General features: G+C 38.9%; 3 protein-coding genes across 3 annotated transcripts; 1 reads left to right on the top strand and 2 right to left on the bottom strand.

The window, feature by feature from the left end:
- The first annotated feature begins 1732 nt into the window (after positions 1 to 1732).
- LOC306646185 (olfactory receptor 7D4-like) lies at positions 1733 to 2851 on the top strand. Its single transcript, XM_079114638.1, has one exon. It carries the CDS (start codon positions 1736 to 1738, stop codon positions 2672 to 2674), a length of 939 nt encoding a protein of 312 aa, XP_078970764.1. The 5' UTR covers positions 1733 to 1735; the 3' UTR covers positions 2675 to 2851.
- Positions 2852 to 13500: 10649 nt separating this feature from the next.
- LOC306646190 (olfactory receptor 7E24-like) lies at positions 13501 to 14421 on the bottom strand (the record flags this gene model as incomplete). The annotated part of the gene is made up of 1 exon (XM_079114643.1): positions 13501 to 14421. The coding sequence occupies exon 1, from the start codon at positions 14386 to 14388 to the stop codon at positions 13501 to 13503; it is 888 nt and encodes a 295-aa protein (XP_078970769.1). The 5' UTR covers positions 14389 to 14421.
- A 4741-nt stretch (positions 14422 to 19162) lies between these two features.
- On the bottom strand, positions 19163 to 20183 carry LOC306646399 (olfactory receptor 7E24-like; the record flags this gene model as incomplete). The annotated part of the gene is made up of 1 exon (XM_079115043.1): positions 19163 to 20183. Exon 1 carries the CDS (start codon positions 20114 to 20116, stop codon positions 19163 to 19165), a length of 954 nt encoding a protein of 317 aa, XP_078971169.1. The 5' UTR covers positions 20117 to 20183.
- Positions 20184 to 21761: the final 1578 nt, after the last annotated feature.

The raw sequence follows: 21761 nt of genomic DNA on the forward strand, positions 1-21761 counted from the left end.
CCTCCAGTGATTAACGATGACCCCTCCTTCCTCTCTTGGAGTGGATATTCCTGTTTCAGACAAGACTCTTCTACCCACCTTCACATATTAAATTGCTCTTCAGAGATGTTTCCCTGGCTTTAGTTAACTAGCAATCTCTGGGCATTCATACCCCTGAGATTTTGTGTCATGGAGAATGTAATCATTTATTTTTAACTCATGATTTTGCACTTAATATTTACAGGATTTTTTAGTTTTTGAATATTTTAATCCATTCCATCTATCATCTAATTTGGCCATTAGCTCTGTGATTTTGCCCCAGTCCATACCCACTGAAGCACGGAGACCTTATTCTGCCTTATATTTGGTTTTAATGATGGTGCCTTTTATTTCCTTCTCTTATTGACTTAGTCCACATTCTTTTTCCTCTATTTGTAAGCATTCACTGGACATCTAGTCCTTGAAGAAAGGAGCCACAAGAATATTCGTTTATTAGAAATGTTGTATGGCAAACAGGTAATGATGAATTGATAATGATCAGAATTACATATAAATGATAACCACAGTTTAAGGGGGTATTGATTCCTGATAGACCTGCAAGGATGATTTATTGAGGTCCTAAGAACAGAAGGTTACATTTATGAAAGTTCATGCATGTCACAGAGAGCACAGGAGAATAGTTATATCATTGTTTATAATTTCAATGTTCAATCCTACCATATAGTGAGCATTTATTTCTCCCATAGCAGAGGTGAGATATTTGCTTCTAAGAGGGTCTAACCTTTTCAGGATCACAGAGGTGGTATGATGGTGGACCAAAATTCAACTCTAAAAATTTCACCACACCATAGGGATGGAGAGTGAGAGAAGAATGGAGGAACTTTAGATTATGAAGAAGGAAATGAGGGGGCTATGAAAAATCGTGGAATGAGACAGACATCATTACCCTGTGTACATGTATGATAACACGAATAGTATGAATCTACACCATGTGCAACCATAGAAACAAAATGATGTACCGCGTTTGTGTACAATGAATCAAAATGCAGTCTTTAAAATTAAAAAAGTAAATAAATAATTTAAAAAAAAACAGAAATCCATCTCAAGAACCCAATAAGTGAGAACTCTGTACTGTACCTCTGGAATTTGTATATCCAAAAAATTATAATTGACAGGATGATGAAGATAATGGAAATGATAATAATAATAGCTATCATTTATTGAAATTCCTACCATGAAGAGAGGCATTTTTAAACCATACCAACAATGTAATGATAATAACCTCATTTTTAGGAAGAAAGAAAATTAAGACACTGAGAGTGAAGTGTCACTTTGTTCTGAAGTGTCAAATCATAGAAAGATGTTTTTTTATGTTGAAAGTCCACAGTTAATGACTAGTGTAGAATTTTCATAAAAACTAGTATATTCAGAGATCATCAAGGAAAATACATGGAATATCTTTGGTTATTTTGGAATGGCTCTATAAAATATAAAATTAGTTGATGTCCATAAATTCAAAAGGAGTATTAAAACAGGCCAGTTGGTGATAACTAGAAAAAAGTTATGCTACATTCAAGGAAGTGTGACTGATTACATAAATTTAAATGAGAATTGAGCTACCACTCCATGGAGGGACTCACTGTTTTTGCCAGGATCAAGTAGAAGGGTGATATATTCAGGTGGTAACTACCTGAGGTCCACGTTTATGCTTTATTGAACATGCTTTCACCTCCTTTCTCAGCAGATAACCAGCCACATGGAAGCTAAGAACCACACAGCACTATCACAATTCCTCCTCCTGGGCCTCTCAGAGGATCCCAAATTGCAGCCCTTTCTGTTTGGACTATTCCTGTCCATGTACCTGGTCACTGTGCTTGGGAACCTGCTCATCATCCTGACAGTCAGCTCTGACGCCCACCTCCACACCCCCATGTACTTCTTCCTCTCCAACCTGTCCTTGGTTGACATCTGCTTCATCTCCACCACAGTCCCAAAGATGCTGGTGAACATTCACACACAGAGTAAAGACATATCCTACATTGAGTGCCTCACTCAGACATATTTTTTTACAATTTTAGTTGGAGTGGATAATTTTCTACTGACCATAATGGCTTATGACCGCTTTGTGGCCATCTGCCACCCCCTGAACTACACAGTCATCATGAACCCCCAGCTCTGTGTCCTCCTGGTTCTGATGTCTTGGCTCATCACTTTCTGGGTCTCCCTGATTCATATTCTACTGGTGAAGCGACTGACCTTCTCCATAGGCACTGAAATCCCACATTTCTTCTGTGAACTAGCTGAGCTTCTCAAGGTGACCAGCTCTGACACCTTCATCAATAACTTGTTTGTGTATGTGGCAACTGCCCTACTGGGTGTGTTTCCTGTAACTGGGATCCTCTACTCTTACTCTCAGATTATCTCCTCCTTATTGAGGATGTCCTCTGTGAAGAAGAAGTATAAAGCCTTTTCCACCTGTGCGTCCCACCTCTGTGTGGTCTCCTTGTTCTGTGGAACAGCACTTGGGGTTTACCTCAGTTCTGCTCTGACCCATTCTTCCCAGGAAAGCTCTATTGCTTCAGTGTTGTACACTGTGGTCACCCCCATGCTGAACCCCTTCATCTACAGCCTGAGGAACAAGGACATGAAGGGGGCCCTTGGGAGACTCCTTGGTACAGCATCTTCTAGGCCTTGATGGATTACTGACCTCAGAACTCAGGGGATGTTTTGTCTCCTGAGCAAATGTACTGAATTACAATATCATAACTCTTTTTCTCTCCTAAATTGTATGTTTGATTTCTTGTATTCCCAAAGCTCTAATGACTTTCCATTTCTGGATTGTTATTTCTTTTTCTCTTCAGAAACCTCCCATTTTAACTCTTCCCTATCTATGGTTTATGAAGTCTCAAGTTGCTAAGTGTTCTTACAGGCACTGTTGAGACTTACAACATGATATAAAACACTTGTATCACATGCTGAGATGGATTTCTCAAAAAGTATTGCTTTAATGGTCTTCATCTCAATTTGGTTGTTCATCTGTTTTCTCGGGAGAAATGAAATGAAAATCATCAAAGCAAAGTGCTTACAATATTTGGACAATTTGTCATTTTACATGTATGGGTTTATTTGGTTCTGGAAACATTGCTTCGGAGAATTCTCTCAAATTCACCAACTTTCTGGAAAGAGACTGAGCTTGAAATTCACACTAACCTGGAACATGGCACTGAGCCCACACTCCTTGCCAAGCCTCCTTTTTTGTAAGAAAGATTGCGTTTTCACCATGAAAGCTGAAATCCAGCTTTGAAAGTGAGTTTGTCCTTTTGATTCATGGTGACATAATGAGTGACTTAATGTCTGTGAAATATTGCTGTATTACTTGTCTTCCTTCCTTTCTTCCTATTTTCTTCTTCGTTCTCTGCTTTATTTCTTTTTTTCTCCCTCTTGTCTTTCTTTCTTCTTTTCCTCCTTTATTTTAACTCTTTCATTGGTAATGTTACCTTATATTCTACTGTATGTATACAACTCAAGTTGTTTATCTCTTCATCCATTTTTGGACAATTGGGTCATTACCATATTGTGGATATTATGAGCAGTGCTGCCATGGGTATTCATGGATCTGTGTTTGAGTAGTTAAGTGTTATGATGACACTTCAGTCAGCAGAGCCTGCATACAGTGACTCCCTACCCATCCTAGTTTGAATATGTTCAATGATGGTGCACAATGATAAAATCTCCAACCAACTTTTCTTAGAACCTACCCTAGTGGTTAAGCAAGCAAATGCCTATATCTGTTTTAATTACTGTAGTAATAATCTCAAGAATGGAACTTCTCTTTTATATGGTCATTGAATGTTTAATTGTTGGAAGAATAGCTGAGTATGTTTTACATTCCAATGTGTATAAGTTCTAATATCTTCATATCCTTACCAATACTTGTTATTTTCAATTTCGTGAAAAGTATGTGAAATTGGTAAAATTGTTTTATGCACTTACATATATGCCACAATGAAATCCACTGTTCTCTATGATTAATGTTAATAATCTCATTGTGCTCTTGATTTTCATTTACCCATGATTAATAGAACATCTTCCAGTGCCTGTTGGCAGGCACTATATATATTCTTTGGAAAAATGACTTCTCATTTCTTTGCTCATTCTCCAGTGGTGCAGTGTACATTTGTTTCTGACCTGTAAGATTTCTTTGTCCATTGTGGATAATTGACTCACTAGATATGTGTTTTGAAAACATTTCCCCATTCTGTGTAATGGCTTCCCATTTATGACAAGCACACAATTTACTTTTATTAATTAAAATAATTAATATAATTAAATAAATAAATAAAATAATGATATATAATGCATCCTTTGAAGTCATTTCTCCTAAATAATTGTGTCTCCTTAGACCAACATCTACCCACCACAACTCTCTGTTAAACAATCTTTTTATCTCTGTTTTCATGAGTTGGACTATTTTGGATACCATGTTTAAGGGAGTTCCATGTCTGACTCCTTTCTTTTAACAGAATGCCATGGGGTTTCATTCATGTTGTACCAAATGACAAGATTTCATATTTTATCTTTCTACACTAGGGGCCTGTGATTTGGGATTCCTATTCCTTTGTCATGTATGCTTTTTGCTAACATGAATAAGACTCCAATTCTGATTTTTTTTCCTGTATATTTGATATATGTTGGCATATGAGAAACTACTGTTCTTTACAAAGTCTTTTGGTAACTTTTTACCCCACTGATATTTCAGAATATCTTAGAAGACTGCAACTGAGGTGCCAGCCAGGGTATCACTCACCTCATGGCTTCACAGCTGAGGATCTGCTGCACAGTTATTTCATGCAGCTGTGGGCAGGATTCGGGTTCTTGCAGGATGGTGGCCAGAGGCCTCCCTTAAATTGTAGCCACAAGGAACTCCCACGGAGAATCTCAGAATGCAGAAGCTGGCTTATCAGTGAGAGCAATCATGTGACAGAGCCAAGGAGGACCAGGCCTATCCTTCTATCAGCACATTGGTTCCTAAATACCCAAGGAACACGGAGCTGTTCCTTTGTTTCCCCTATGGCTCACAACCTATCAAGACATCAGTTCATCAACAAATTTTTCTACAGAAACTGGCAGATGCATATATGCTTCTCTTCTGTAGTGGGTGTTCCCACAGATTTGACTATGCTGTTCTTGGACCTGAAGTCAAAAGGAGACATGGTCCTCTTCCAGCCTTAAGGTCACACTATGACATCACACTAAACTCCTGTCACTCCATCCCAGATACAACAAGCATACCCAGTACCTGCTGAGTTTTTCTCAAGAGAGTGGTCCTCTCACTCCAATGAATTTCTTTTAGATTTTGCATGTGTTATCACCTAATTAAGTCTTTAATAAAATATATAGTTGTCTGTCTTAATGAAGTTAAGACATGGGAATCATGGTCTTTGGAAATTGTCCAGAGTCTACCCAAAAGGTTCCCAAAGTCATAAAAACTAAGAATTTAATTATTTATTGATTAATGTAATGAAACCTGAATACATATCCCTTCAAGATGAATTTGGTAGAACGGATGCTATTGATGTGTGCGTGGATACAAACTAGAGGTGAATTTGGCAGGCCACATAAGCGAATAGCAGGAGTGCCTACCATTCACATTATTTAATAAAAACATTTTGTATCATGTTTCAAGTCACACAATTTCTAATACCAGATTACTTATGCATTCTAGGAATACACATTTGAAAATAAATCCCTTAATAAGAGGAGCTATCGTTAAAGGGGAACTATTGTTTGACTGGCTCATGACATATGTAAATACAATTATTTGAAGGTGTTTAAAAAACTATACTGTTGCGGTTAATTTGCCCCTGAGAAATCCAAGGCTCAGGAGCTGAAAGTTGTCCAAATTCTCACTTTTATAAGCCAATATATGAGTGAGGAAATGTCTTTAACTCCAACATTAGAAATAGTAGAAACATACCTCAACATTGTAAAGGCTGTCTATGCTAAGCCCACAGGCAACATCATTCTTAATGGAGAAAAACTGAAAGCATTTCCTCTAAAAACTGGAAAAAGACAGGGATGCCCTCTTTCACCACTTCTATTCAACATTGTCCTTGAAACACTAGCCAGAGCAATTAGACAGACCAAAGAAATTAAAGGGATACAAATAGGAAAAGAAGAATTCAAGCTGTCACTATTTGCCAATGACATGATTCTATATTTAGAGGATCCAAAAAACTCCACTAGAAAACTTCTAGAACTAATAAATGAATTCAGCAAAGTAGCAGGATATAAAATCAATATGCATAAGTCTAATGAATTTCTACAAATAAGTGATGAATCGTCTGAAAGAGAAATGAGGAAAAACCACTCATTCACAATAGCCTAAAAAAAAAGAAATATTTGCAAATCATTCTAACAAAGGAGATGAAAGACCCCTACAATGAAAACTACAGAACACTAAAGAAAGAAATTGAAGAAAATCTTAGAAGATGGAAATATCTCCCATGTTCCTGGATAGGCAGAAATAACATTGTCAAAATAGCCATTCTACCAAAAGTGCTATACAAATTCAATGCAATTCCAACTAAAATCCCAATGACATTTTTCAGATTATTTTTAGAACCAACTTTCCAAAATCTTTAGCTTGTGTCCATATCACACAAGTAAGATTTATACACAATATGTGAATGAGGATAGATCTTTGCATTTCAATGACTGACATATTTCACTTTAATTATTAATAACCTACATTGGGCTTAATTTAAAAAACTAATAATCCTAAAAACAACTTATTTCTTTAAGGATGTATTGTCAAATATATTTCTGAAATATATCTAACAATAACACTTACATGATTATTTCATATTGAATAGGGAATGATATTTTTGTTGGGACGCAGTATAGGAGACAGTACCCTATGATATGAGTCAGGAAATCCAAATTTTAGTTCCACCTCATTGACCTGTTACTGTATAGAGAATGTATATAAATCTGTCCATCTCCGCACTCACAACGTTTTATAGAAATCAGGAGAAAAATGCCCATCTCCCCAGCATGGGTAGCACCTCAAAGAAATTAGTAAACATTTGGTCATTTGTTCATTTTATCCACTAAAGAATTCTGCCATTATGGAAATAGCATGTTCCTTCCAAAAACAGTTATCAAAGGTCAGTGGAGCTTGGAATGATGTGAAACCCCAAAATAGGTCAGCCCAACCCAGAAGTTTCACCCGCCCCCTTCTCTTTGTGCTTCTTCATTCCCAGGAGAACGTCTGCCATGATCTTTGAATCAATCAATGATTTAGGTGCAATTAAATGAAAGTTTACAGACTATGTGCCCATGTTAGATGAAGGAAAAAGGAGCCATTGTTTCTTCAATCTCATTTTATTGAGACGTTCCTCAAAGAGAGGACACTGCGAACAGAAGGGCACCTGGAGCGTTGGGCACATGCTGGTGGCAGATAATTTTTGCAAACCAGACAAGATCTATTCAGTGCTTAACACAGGTTTTCATTATTAATTCTTCTTGTGGGGCAGGCAGGTTATGGGAAATAGGGGTTCCAAGATAAGATAGGGTTGCGCATTTCTTTCCACAAATTTAGCATCTACTTACATGAGGACAAAAATACCATGTCCTGCTATTGAAATTGGATATGGTAACTTTCAGCAATAGTATCTTCTAGTCAAATCGTATGAAGATTAATCTTATCTTTAAGAATAATATTACCTAAATTTTATTTCACTCTCATTTGATATGTACATAATGTTAAATGTGGAGCATCTGTATCTGTTATCCAGTATTCAATTCATCTTTATCAATGATAAGTCAACTAAAATGATGATAATGTTGTATCATAGAAATTAATAATCTGCTCTATGTCACAGACATTCCAAGGGGACAGATAGATTGTCTCTGAATCTGATGCACTAAGTTGCTAAGGTCCCATTAAAATATTGCCATAAGATTTGAAGTAGAGGTTGATCCTTTAAACCAGGTAAACCAGGTATATCTGAAGCTCACTTTAAACCTCTGATCGGTTTCCTGAGGAGGACTGTGGTGAACACCAGACTGTGTCTCTCCTTTGAAGAGAGAACAGCTGGATGGATACCCTGTCGTGGGGAAAGGGAGGGAACTGTGCTGGAGGTGGTGTGCCTTCTCTTCCTGTGACCTTTGCCTGTGATCTCAGCTGTCCTATAATGACTCAGGGGGCACCACCCACCGCTCCCCTGTGTGACCCGTCTTTATTCTCAACTAGAAGAGCACGGTGAGCCTGGGGTCTTTTCCTGGAATGACGCGGGGGGAGTGTCTGGGTGGGGTGTGAAAGGGGGAACCTGCCAGGATCCTGACGGCGAGATGCCCTGATTCTGTAATCAGACAGCTCACTCCAACCACTGCCTCACTTTTTCTACCTCACAACTTAGTTCAAGTTACATAAAAATACTGTCCTCTTTCAGTAAAAGAATAATATTGTGGGGGCACATAACTAGGAAAACTATGAACATTAAATACAAGAAGCCACATGAAACATATAGGTTAGCACCTCCCATTTAGGAAGCCCTCAATATTGGTTCAGGGTTTATGGTTACTGTTCTCATCCTCATCAACTTCACAAACCTTATTGAATAGCTATCAGGGACCCATTTTCCAACAACATGGATAAGATGCCTACGGTAAAGTAGAACCAGGGTGGGAAGAAATAAAAGCTTTGAACAAACCATTTGGCACATCCACCACTACCAAGTACCTACACTTCAAAGTCACAGCAGCTGGTATTCAGCATGTTTATATCCACCCTTATGATCAATGCATCCTTAACTGTGCATCCTGCTGATGACTGCTTCCACCAGTCTTTCATTATCTCTCCTCTCCCTCAGCTCTTACTGGGAAAAGTTGCCTCTTTCCTGGGTCATGACCAAGAGCTGAGGATCCAATGCCCCTCCTCTGCCTGGTGCCCAGTGAGGTCTCAGGCTCTGCACTCAGGGTTGATATGAGTAAGGTGATAGGAGAGCTTCCTGAGGCAGAAGTGTACGTGAGAGGCAGCCGAAGGTACGGGGCTGACTGGACTGGAGGAATTGACCAAGCCCAGAGCTCATAGTTAGCCAAACTGGTCCATGTCATCCCAACCTCCAAGAACTTCCTGATGTTAGTGGAAGAAGTAGGAAAAGAGAAAAAGAATGTCCACAAAATGTTGGGGCTGTCTTTTTCTCAGGATGAAGTTTGTGAGTTCTCTTCAAAAGTTACTTTTTTAAAAAAAGATTCATCTCCTTTTAATTTCAATTGCATACTGGGGTAAAATACACATAACAAAAATTGACCCATGTTAAATGCACAGACCAATGGCATTATGGAGACCCTTGGGGAGGAGAAGTTTTTATACTTTCAACCTGATGATGGGATTCTCAGGATGGGAAAAACAATTTTAGAGTAAGACAAAAGGGACTTCAAGAGAGGGAGAAACCTGAAATGGAATGGAAAAAATATACTTTCTATGCTTTTAGAAAATAAGACCTGACAAGATTAAGGAGTGGAGAAGTTTCAGAAATTAGAAAATTGCACATCCTTGAAGTATGTTAAATGCAAAACAATTAAACTGTGCATCTGGGAGTTCACAGACTGATCATAAAGTTCATCAAACCAAGAAGACTTAGAGTTGAAGGTTGATGATGACGGACAAAGGCAGGGGGTGACAGTCATGAACCATCATAGTCAGAAGCATACCAACCAAATATCCAAAAATAAGAACCTAGGGCATCTGTATCAGGCATCCCACTCAGAAAATGATCCTTCTGTGAGTTTGGATGTCCACAATCGTCTTTGGGGCTGTGGAGGAGATGTGACAGATGCCAACCTAGAGCAGATTGGAGAGGAAGAAGTTTATGGGAATTGATGTTGGCAATTGAGCTGATGGTCAGGATGATGAGCAGGTTACCAATCTGTGTGGCCAGGTACAGAGACAGAACAGAAAGATAGAAAGGGGATGGGCTGCAGGTCTGGGTCCTCATACTGACCCAGGAGATGAAATTCTGAGGTATGTGTTAGACTTCATGGTTCTCTATAACTTGGGCAGTTTTTAAAACAGTAAAGAGGATTGGAAAAAAAATGAAATCAAAAAATAACACCCAACATGGTGTTCATATTTGAACTGAGTTCAAGTGTTCCCAAGTGGAATGCTCACAGCTGAGGTCCACCCTCTTCAAGAATTCTTCTCACTTTGACAAACTCGGCCTTCTTAGATCTTGCTTCTTATTGATTTTTGTATTGTTAACCTGAAAATGTGTTCTGGCATTTGGGTAATAACCCATTAGTATTATCTCTTAGTACTACAAATAATACCCATTTCTTATATTAATATATACACATTAATTATGTGTGTTTTATGTCTAATATTTTGTAGAGATTTGATTTATTATCTATGAAATTTAAGTTCTCGGCATCTCTGCCTGATTTCATTCAGATGCATTTCTGTTCCTGAAAGACAACCAATATCAGAATATTGGCAGGCACATTTCCTTGCTGAATGTTTCCATATCAGTATTGACTCACTGATCCAGAAATTGGATTCTTAAAACTTACCTAAAACTGCCAAAGTTCATCTAAGCAGTCTACAACACAACACCTATTACCTCTGAAATGCACTACTTCCCGTAGACACGCAGCTTTGTCCCTTGGTGGGGTATGTAGAACTAGTTCAAATGGCATTACCTGAGGTAATTTTTAGTTTTTTTTTTTCTTTTTTGTCCACTAGTTTATTTTTCTAAAAAAGCAAAAGGCAATTTTTTGAGTTTATTACCATAAAAATTATCTTGCAATACTGCTGTATCTTCCACATCACGTAAGTTATATATACAACTCAAACAACTTCACACCAGAAAAACCAATCTAAAAATGAGCAAATGAACTAAACAGATATTTATCAAAACAAGAAATGCAAATAGCCAATAAATATATGAAAAATAAATTTCATGATTCTTAGTAATCCAGAAAATTCAAATGAAAACTATACTGAAATTTCATCTAACCCTTGACAGAATTTTAATCAAGAAAATAAATAATAATAAATGCAGAGAAAAATGTGAGGATAAAGGAACATTTATAATACCTAAATTTTATTTTGCCCTGATTTCGTACATACATCAATTTCTAATCACATAGGAAACACACATGAATTTAATCTTACTTAATGCAGCTGTATCAACCATAAATCCACTCAGTGAGTGGGTCAGATGCACCTAGCTTTTCATTGTTTCATAACATCATAAAATTTTAAGCAGAGGTCCAAATTTCTAAATCACAGGTACAGATTCAAACGCGGGCCAGTTCCGAGTAGCTATGGTATAAAATCCTGGCTTGAATGTCTTCTTTTGAGATTGAGTAGGCTGGTATAAGGTCAGGGGAGGCTGTGGACAGCTGGGGAACACCCTGGATTGGGGGAAAGTGAGGCCAGAGCTGCTCATTGTTGGTCTGCTCTGACTGTGACCTTAGCCTGTCATCTAGAACGGTCCACCCTGCATTGACCCAGGGGGTTTCAACCACGCTTCTCCCTGTGGTGTGTCAGTAACTGCACGAAAGACCAGCACAGTGGGAAAGGCGCCCCTTTCTGGAGAGACAGGCCAGTGAAAGCTCTGGTGGTGTTGCTAAGCAGTCAACATTCAGGGGTTCCCTCATGAGGCTCCGCACCTAGACCCAGACCAACATAAAAATACAACGTTCCTCCCTTTTCTAAACAACAACAATAATAATATAGGTGTTTACACTGTGGAAAGATAATGAAGATGCAATGAAATGAGTTATACAGAGCAGAGCACAGAAGTCAGATCCCAGCAATTAGGAATCCATCAAGATCAGTCCATGACATTATGGACACTGTCATCCTCTTCTTTGTCATCTTTTTGGAGTACACAGGAAACCGTTTTTGTCAACGTTGTGCTCTTATGGATGAAATATCTGAGGGAACCAGAATCAATGTGGGAGGAAATCACAATCTCATGTGAGTTTCCTGGCACCCCCATCATAACCAGAAACGTGAATTCCACATAAAGTTCATAGCTGAACTTTTAATATTGATATCCTCCTCTCTTGACACCCAGACTTTCATGTCTGTTCTCTTGAAGGGAAATGAAGATTCTGAGGGGCCTTTCTCCATCCACCAACATCCTCACACTTAGTGGGTCGTGCTCCTTCTCTGCTGGGTTATGGATAAGGAATGGAGTTACAACATCCCTCCAAGTGTGGAAGAGTGGAGACCCCTTATGAAAAGAAAAGGTAGAGACCCTCTGATATAAAACAAATACATCTAGTTAAGATTGACCAAACCAAAATGAGTGTGAATAAAATCTTTGAGTTGTGCTGACTGCGGTAAATACAAGGACAGTACCCGAGAGAAAATAATGTGACTGTGAGTTAAGGACATTGTGACCATTTGTGTGAAGCAACCCATGGAGGCCCCAGAAGCTGCCGGTTTCAGATATGGGTGGTCTCTCTCCCCGCCACCTAGCTCACCCTGCTAACCCGCCAGGTACAACCTGAAATAGATAAGCTGGAGCTGGCTGCTTGCACTCCCTGGGGGAAAAAAAAAGAAAGAAAAGAAAAAGTCACCTATTGTAAGCCTGCCAGGATTGTTTTATGGTTGTCACTTTCAAAACCAGCTTGCTGAAGTCACTCCCCCTACCGCTTCCCTTACTTGGAGTACTGGTCCTGACGCATTAGTGTTTTTTTTTTTATTTCCCCCAAATAATTTTTTTTTCCTACTTTAGTCTCTGGTGGTCTCACTAGGCATTGATAACTGGACCCCACAACACAAGGACTGGTGCCCAGTGAAGGCTGAGCCTCTGTCCTAAAGATTAACATAAAACCATATAGGATTTTCTCAGTGAAGAAAACCATGGGAGGAGTAGACACAGGTATGGAGCCCACGGGACTGGGCTTCAAACGGAAGGGATGGGGAGTCAGAGTCTTATTTACTCTCACATGACTTTGGAGGCCCAAGTACGGAGTTCACACTTGGTCAAATTTATCCACAACATCCCAGTCACAAAGGATATCCTCATGTCAGAGGAGGAAGAAGAGGAGAAAGTGAATGTCTCCTGTACTTTCACAGCTCTTGTTATAGAGGAGAAATCTTGTACGTACTCTTTATTTCTCTTTTGGTTTTTCCCTAAAATTCCACTGGTTTTTCTGATTCATAAGTAATATTGTCAAAATACAGATGACAATGCAGCCACTTTTGCCGTGATCAAGTGCACAGCTCAGTAGCAGTAATTACAGTCAAGTCCTTGTGCAACCATCACCATCTTCCATCTCCAGGAATATTTCATCTTCCCAAACAGACTTTATACCCATTAAGACACTTCCAATTCCTCATTTCCAGCCTCTGCAAGCCACTATTCCATCATGAAGCACGATGTGGACATAAAGACATCAAACTCAAATAATGTGATCAAGAAAGCAAATTTAATGTCTAGATGTTTAGATTTGCTGAGTTTCCGGTGTACATTCCAAATGGATGCCACACACCTGTGATCACACTGTTCTCCCGTGCAGCCTCCTCAGGGCACTTCTAATGTCCCTGTTACTCAGGCTGTAGACGAAGGGGTTCAGCATGGGGGTGACCACAGTGTACATCACTGAGGACACGACACCCTTCCTGGTGAATGATAACTGATCTGAAGAAAGGTACACTCCAATGGCTGTTCCATAAAATAAGCAAACAACTGAAAGGTGAGACCCACAGGTGGAGAAGGCTTTGTACTTGCTGCCTAATGATGGGATTCGCAGAATAGAAGAAACAATTTTATGATAAGAGAAAAATGTCCCCGAGAGAGGAAGAAAACCATAGACCAGGCCAACAAAATACACGACTATATCTTTGGTAAGGGTATCAGAACAAGAAAGACTAAGGATCTGAGAAGGGTCACAGAAGAAATTAGAAATGTTCATGTCCTTGAAGTATATAGACTGTAAGGCAATCAAATTGTGCAACTGGGATTCCAAAATGCTAAAACCAAAAGACACCAAAACTAAGAAGCCATAGAGGTGAGGACTCATGATAACTGAGTAATGCAGGGGGTGACAGATGGCCACAAAGCGGTCATAGGTCATCACAGTCAGCAGCATTTCATCCATACATCCAAACATAATAAAAAGGGACATCTGACTCAGGCAACCCCCATAGGAGATGGCTCTGCTGTGAGTTTGGATGTTCACCAGCATCTTTGGCACTGTGGTGGAGATGAAACCAATGTCAGCCAAGGAAAGAATGGAGAGGAAGAAGTACATGGGGGTGTGGAGGTGGGAGTCAGAGCTGACAGCCAGAATGATGAGCAGGTTCCCAAGCACTGAGACCAGGTACAGGGACAGGAATAGTCCAAAGAGGATGGGCTGCAGGTCTGGGTCCTCTGGGAGTCCCATAAGATGGAACTCAGAGACATGTGTTATATTTTCTGGTTCACTTTTGTTTGGACACCTTTTGAAACAGAAAAGAGGTTTAGAAAAAGTACCCAATAATCAATTACCACATGAACAACAGTATGCATTATTTTGACTTAGAATATCCAAACACTGTATAAACTTAGGACTGCATTATTTGAATACTAGAGAGTCCATATCAGAGAACATTATGTGCTACTTATCTTGCAGAATATTTTCAGCTTCTTGTGTTTTTCTGATTACCCTCTTCTGTGGATGAAGTCCTTCCTCAATTTTTGTTTGTATTCTAAAATTGTATAGTATAGAACTTCTCTCTTTTTGGACTTCAAATTGTGATATTCATATTTACTTTAGAGGCATGTAATCCTTGTTATCACTAACCATAAATGTGTTCTTTTTTGGACTGCACCTGTCAATGTGTCAATGATGAAACAACAATGAAATGTTAAGAACTTTTGAAATTGTATATTTTATTAGGGTTCATGTGTATCAATCTAATATAATCTCAGCAAAACATCTACTGAAAAGAGGGTTCCTTGCCCCCCTCCAAATTTTTTCATTTCTTATTCTCTAATGGCTTTGGAATAATCTTCTTTGCTTTTTTGGTCATAAACCCTTCTATATGTTGTTGAGGATTTTAGAACAAGCAAAGCCACACCCTTCTTGTGCTACTTAACAGAACTTCACATAAATACTTTCTCAGCACTTAAAGGTCATTCTGGGTTATTATTTGGTGAAGTCACACCATGATATAATTTGGAAAATGTGCAAAAGAAAATATTAGGTGTTTACCTTAGTAAACACATCTGTACCATTTATGTTTAAAATTGAGACAATAATTACCTAGCTTATAGTGTTATTGTAAGATTTTTTAAAATTCAAATAGTGGTTTTGGTTTCATTTACCAATATACTTCTCATAATGTTATCAGTGTATGTGATTTGTTTAGCACATATATTTACTCAAATATATGTGAATATTTTAGAATATCAACACACCATGCTTAGGACAAAACCCAACTTAATTAAAATATCCTCATGTGAAGTTCTGGTCCTTTCCTGCACCAGGATTGAGAACCACCATGTTTGGCTACCACCCTTAATGTTATCTACTACTACTGGCAATAATACCCACTGCTCATATTAAAAGCAAACTTTAAGTAAAATGTGCTTCAGAACCTAATATTTTAGAGGGATTTCATTTTAAATCTATGAAATTTGAGTTCTTGATGTCTCCGAATAATTCCATTCTGCATACCTGCTCCCCTAAAAAATGATGTCATGATTCTGTGGCATAATCTTGTGTGTTGATATAGACATTTCAGGATTGATTTGTGTATTCATGATCAGGTTTCTTTAAGGTTTACCTAAAATGTATGTAAACTAGTCTAGTCCACAACACTCTTATTGGGCCTGAAATGAATAATTTGGAAAGTCTTGGATTTAAGTCTCTATTCAGTACCTGCAGCTAGGTCAAATGATTCAGATGATGCAGAAATATGCCAAGCAAGGAGCATCATTTCCTTACTGAGTTTATTATTACCCTAATCTTTTCAAAATCCTGTCTCTCTCCATATTACACAAGTGAAAATTTCTAGATAATATATATATGTGTGAGATAATTATTTGAATTTCAATAATTGAAACGTGTTCCATTTACTATCAGTCATCTATATTTGGTATCACAATAAAAATCATTTCTATTCAAAAAATCTACATCTGTTAGTTTATACTGCCACAAAATATTACTGATCCATATGTGGTAGTTGTTCCTGCAGGATTAAGAATAACTGTCATCTCATAGAGGGAATTTAACAGTTCCATTTGACACAGTCCCCTGAGATGGGACTCAGGAAATCAACAGAACTGTCCTGGTTCATTAACCCATAAAGTCATACACACCCATGACTTCCACATATAACATAGGTAAGGCAAGTTTGGAAAACAATAAACATTTTAAACAATAAACACTTTTTCAAGAGCTCATTGTTTATAGTGATAGTGAGTTTATTGATGTAAACCATTTCCAAAAGCCAGTGAAGCCTAAAATGATGTAATCAAAACACAAATGAGCTCAAGAAGGACGAATGTTTGCCCACGTCTCTTTCTTCCTCTTTTGTCTTTAATACTCATAAATACCTGTGCTATCACCTTTGAATAACAGAACCATATAAAACAGTGAAATTAAATTTTAAGATCCATGTGTCCATTGTATAGGCACAATTAAGAGGTGATATTTTTTGTGTCCTGTTCTTTCTGACTTTCCTGAAAAATAAAAAAGTGTAGACCTGAAACCACTAAGTGTATTGAAGCACATCAGGTTTTGTGAACCAAGCTGCTCTAGGTTTTAAGCAGATTCCTTTTATATTTGATGCCTCCTTTGTATAAAATAAGGTATGGAATCTGAGGAATCATAGATGAACAAGGATTAGATTGTTTTCCAAATACACAACACATTATTTATATAGGCACAAAAAATCAATTTCCCCACTGTAGAAACAGGAACACAGTAACTACTAATAACATGATATTTTAATTGAATTGTACAAAGATTAACATCATCCTTATAATAATAATAATGCATAAATTGCATTACACAATTGTTTCATATGCTCCTCACAGATTAGTCACATGGGGAGCCTTCATATGTATTTAATCTATACTCAATGCATTTGTATCAATTAGAAATCAACTCAGATGACAATGCTGAGACTCATGGGTTCCATTAACCTGTCTGTCATGGACATAACAAGTGTGAGGGTTGGATTCAAAATTAAATCATCAGTCTCTGTGTCTGAGACCCTATATTTTTCATTATTTTCCAAATATCAGAATGTTTTAAGCAGAAAACCAGAGGTCCCACTGACAGGGTCACATGAGGAATTTTAAAAAACTCTTTCCAGTTTCTTGTGTAGAAATGAAACCAAGACCAGAATTTCAGTCTCCTTTAGAAACTGGCTTTGCAGATAACAAGAATGCAGGCAGCTGCGGACAGTTGCCATGACATCTGCACTGGGGCAAGAGGTGATCTGTGCTGACCTGTGAGGAGTCTACCTTTCCTTGGATCCTTGCCTGGGATCTTAGCTATCCCTCTTATACTTGGTACAGCAGGTGCCAACCATTGCTCTGCCCTATGGGCTAACAGAGACCCCAGGAAGGACACAGTGAGCAAGGGGTGTCTTCCTGGAGTGACAGGGAAGTTCAGCTGACAGTTGGGTTGTCAGAGAAACCCAGCAGGATTCTCCTGGCAGATGCCCTGTGTCTGTATTCAGACAGATCCACTCAAAATCCCTTCAGTCCTTTCTACCTAACAACTGATAGCTGTTACCTTAAAATCCAGTTCTCCCTCCCTTTTGGGAAAATAACTAGCAGTGGTTTGCAGAGAACCATGCAGATTAAATGGAATGAAACAAGCTACTCATAGCTCAGAGTCTGAACTCGAGAATCCCTCAAATACAGTTCAGGGTGTAATGGTTACTCTCCTCCTCCTCCTCCTCCTCCTCCTCCTCCTTCCCCTCCTCCTGATCCCTTCTTTATACTTTGGGTGTGCTTAGCGGTCAGTGTGGGAGTGCAGTAATGCTTTCATGCATGGGTGAGATGTATTGACAAGTGAGGGAAGAAAACAAACTCACACAAGTCAGCAGGACCCCAGCTCTGCACAGAGCAAGAGCGTCCCATAGAGCGGCTGAAGACTTGCATGCTGCTCTCCCACCACTGCCTGCCTCACCTCTCAAGGTCATCCTTAGGGTGAGCAGACAGTGCTTCTGTCAGCTTCCCCCACCCATCTTCTCCCTCAGCACTTACTGGCTTAAGCTGCTTCTCTTCTGGGTCATGACCCAGCAGTGAGGGTCCAGTGCAAATCCCACAAAGGTTTCAGCACCCCACTCTGGCTCAGAATGAATGGACTGGATGAGGCAAAGATCCTGGGACAGGCAGCCAGGGGGAGAGCAGATGCAGGTGTGCGGCCCACGGAATTGAAGCCCTCACTCTGAAGCCTGGTTATTTATTATAAAACAACCACAAAGGTTCAGTTCACAGAGCCCACAATTAGCTAAATTGGCCATGCAATCCCATTCTCTGAGGACTTCTTCATTAGTAGAAGAACAAGAAAGAGGAAGTGAATGTCCGCCGAAGTTCTAGGCTCTTCCTCTCTGGGAGAAGTCCCAGGTACTGTTCACTTAATTTGTTTTCTGTCTTTCCTTGCCTATTTTTAAAGATCTATTTGTATATTTCCCTCAATTGGTGTGGTAAAATATATGACAAAATTACAATTTTAAGTGTACCATTCAGTGGTATTAATTACATTCACATTTTATACAGTTACCACCAACACCTGTTTCGAGAAATATTTTCTCTTCACAAACTTAAATTTTGTAACCAGTTTAAAAATTTATTCCTCCCTCTTTTTCCTTGATACTGGCTATTTAACCCAGGGGTCCTTAATCACTGAACCACAACTCCAGCCCTGTTATATTCTTTATTGAGAGACAGGGTCTCACTGAGTTGCTTGGGGCCTCACTGAGTTGCTGAGGATGACCTGGAACTTGCCATCCTCCTGCCTCAGCCTCCCACATTGCTGAGGTTACAGGCCTGCCTCACCATGCCCGGCTTCCTCCCTCTCTCAAATATGGTAATGACCATTCCTTCATGAAACATGATGAGGAATTAAACCCACAAAAATAATGCAAGACAGACTGCTTACAGATCTACAGGTTTAATTTTGCTGCCAATTCTAGCCTCCCTTAAAAAGAGATGCCTCAGGCTCTGAGATTGTAAGCATTGCTGTGCATCCTTCTCAGGGCTGTTTTAATGTCCCTGTTCCTCAGCCTGTAGATGAAGGGATTCAGCATAGGACTGACCACTGTGTACATTACAGAGAACACTGCACTTGTTCTGGAAGAAAGTGATACAGTGGAACCAAGATACACTGCAAGACCTGTCCCATAAAATAAGCAAACAACTGCCAGGTGAGTCCCACAGGTGGAGAAGGCTTTGGACCTCCCCACTGAGGATGGGATCCTCAGAATGGAGGAAACAATTTTACAGTAAGAAAAAAGAATCCCGGAGATAGGAAGACAGCCAGACAGAGTAACAACAAAATAAATGACAATATTATTTGTTAAAGTATTGGAACAGGCAAGGTTAAGTAGTTGAGAAGGGTCAAAGAAGAAATTAGTAATTTCCACATCCTTGAAGTACCTAAAGTTTAAGACAATCAAGTTATGCAGCTGAGAATCAAAAAGACTGATCAAAAAGGACATCAAAACTAAGAATCCACAGAGGCGAGGGTTCATGATAACTGAGTAATTCAGTGGGTGGCAGATGGCCACAAACCGGTCATAGGCCATCACAGTCAGAAGCATGTCATCCATACACCCAGAAAGGATAAAAAGGGACATCTGCATCAGGCAGTCCACATAGGCGAAGACTCTGCTGTGACTTTGGGTGTTCATAATCAGTTTTGGGACCATGGTGGAGATGAAGCAGATGTCAGCCAAGGACAGGTTGGCGAGGAAGAAGTACATGGGGGTGTGGAGGTGGGAGTCAGAGCTGACAGCCAGGATGATGAGCAGGTTCCCAAGCACCGTGACCAGGTACATGGACAGGAAGAGTCCCACAAGCACAGGCTGTAGTTCTGGATCCTCTGTGAGTTCCATGAGATGGAATTCTGATATGGATGTCAGATTTTGTGATTCCGAATTGGTGACCATCTTTAAAAAAGAGATGAAGGTTAGAAAAAGACAACTCCAGGCATAGAGCTGTCTCCATATATTTTGAATTTAAATATACAGAGTATTTGTTCACACTTCAACATCAAGGTGCTTTTCTAATACTCTCAGTTGTGATCCACTCAGTCATCATAAACCTCCTTCAGTGCTGACTTCTGTGTTGGCTTCATTCTATGTGTATCTATTTTAGAGACATCCAAAGGAACAATGTTAGAAGACCAAGGAAATTACAGATAGTCCATTATTACTGTAAAATAAATCCAACACTTTTGAGAAAAAAAAAATAAGTAGCAATAGACTTCTACCTTTATAAATAAAGTCATTCTACTTATGAATGTTAAGAAGCAGTCAATCAATTCTTATTTTATTCTAAGGCAATTGCCTAAAGTCCTTTTACTTGGAGTATATTAAACTCCATGTAAGAACCAACAAATGATCTGCACACTACATTTAATTGTTTATATGCACAAGCACTGTTATTTGCTAGTTATTTTCTGGGGTTTTTACTGTCACTGAATTTTATTATATTCCTCTTTTGTAGCTATAAGGCTTCATTCAATTGTGGGGTTTAGAAATCATATAACAGAATAACTCCTATTCTAAGCATACTGAAACTCAAATTTTGGTAAATACCGTTTAGCATCATCGTCCAGCAGCGATAAACACACACACACATACACACACACACACACACACACACACACACACGTAGTAAGGGTCTCTCTCTTTATTCTTTGTTCGCTTTCATATATATCATTTTAGTAAAACAAACTGATAAGCAGAAGCAAAGCATAAGCCAATCAGAGTAAGTGCATGTGAGTGTTCATGTGAAAGATGCATGGACTCCAGGCTAAGGAGATGGGTGCATGCACTGGTCACAAGCTCAGCAAGGACCAGGAAAGGAATCAACCGCCAATCACACGCACTTCTTGTTTATTAGCATTGTGCTGCAGACTCATTGTGGCACCGTGCCAGGCACCATCTTGGAGACAGTAATGTTGGGGGGTGCCAGAAAATGCCCCCAACAGTTTAGTTAAATCCATTTAGTCATATCTTTTACCATAAATGTGTCATGGATCAAAGTAGCAGTCAATGATTAAAAACTAATGACTTTTTTTGGCACCTTTATCAAAGATCAGATGACTCTGTTTATACAGATTTGCCTCTGTGTCTTCTGTTCTATTCCATTTGTCTTAAAGTCTGTTTTATGTCAATACCACGCTGTTGTTTTTACTCTAGCTGGATAGCATAATTTGAGATCAGGTATAATAATGTCTCTAGCATTTCTTATATTGACTAGGATTGCTTTGGTTATTTTTATTTTTTCATATGAATTTTAGGACTCTATGAAGTGTGCCACTGATATTTTGATAGTGATTGTATTGAATCTGTATAATGCTTTTGGTAATATTGCCATTTTGACAATATTTATTCTGCCTAATCAAGAACGTGAATGTCTTTCCATCTTCTAAGGTCTTCTTCAATTTCTTTCTTCAGTGTTCTGTAATTTAGTTGTAGAGGCCTTTCACTTCCTTGGTCAGATTTATAGGTTGCCTTCTTTATCAAATGGTGCTGGGAATATGGTATCCATACGTAGAAGATTGAAACTCTATTCCTGTTAGGAGCA

Source organism: Sciurus vulgaris (genome assembly GCF_902686455.1).
Source record: "Sciurus vulgaris genome assembly, chromosome: 16".
Taxonomy (NCBI): Eukaryota; Metazoa; Chordata; class Mammalia; order Rodentia; family Sciuridae; genus Sciurus; species Sciurus vulgaris.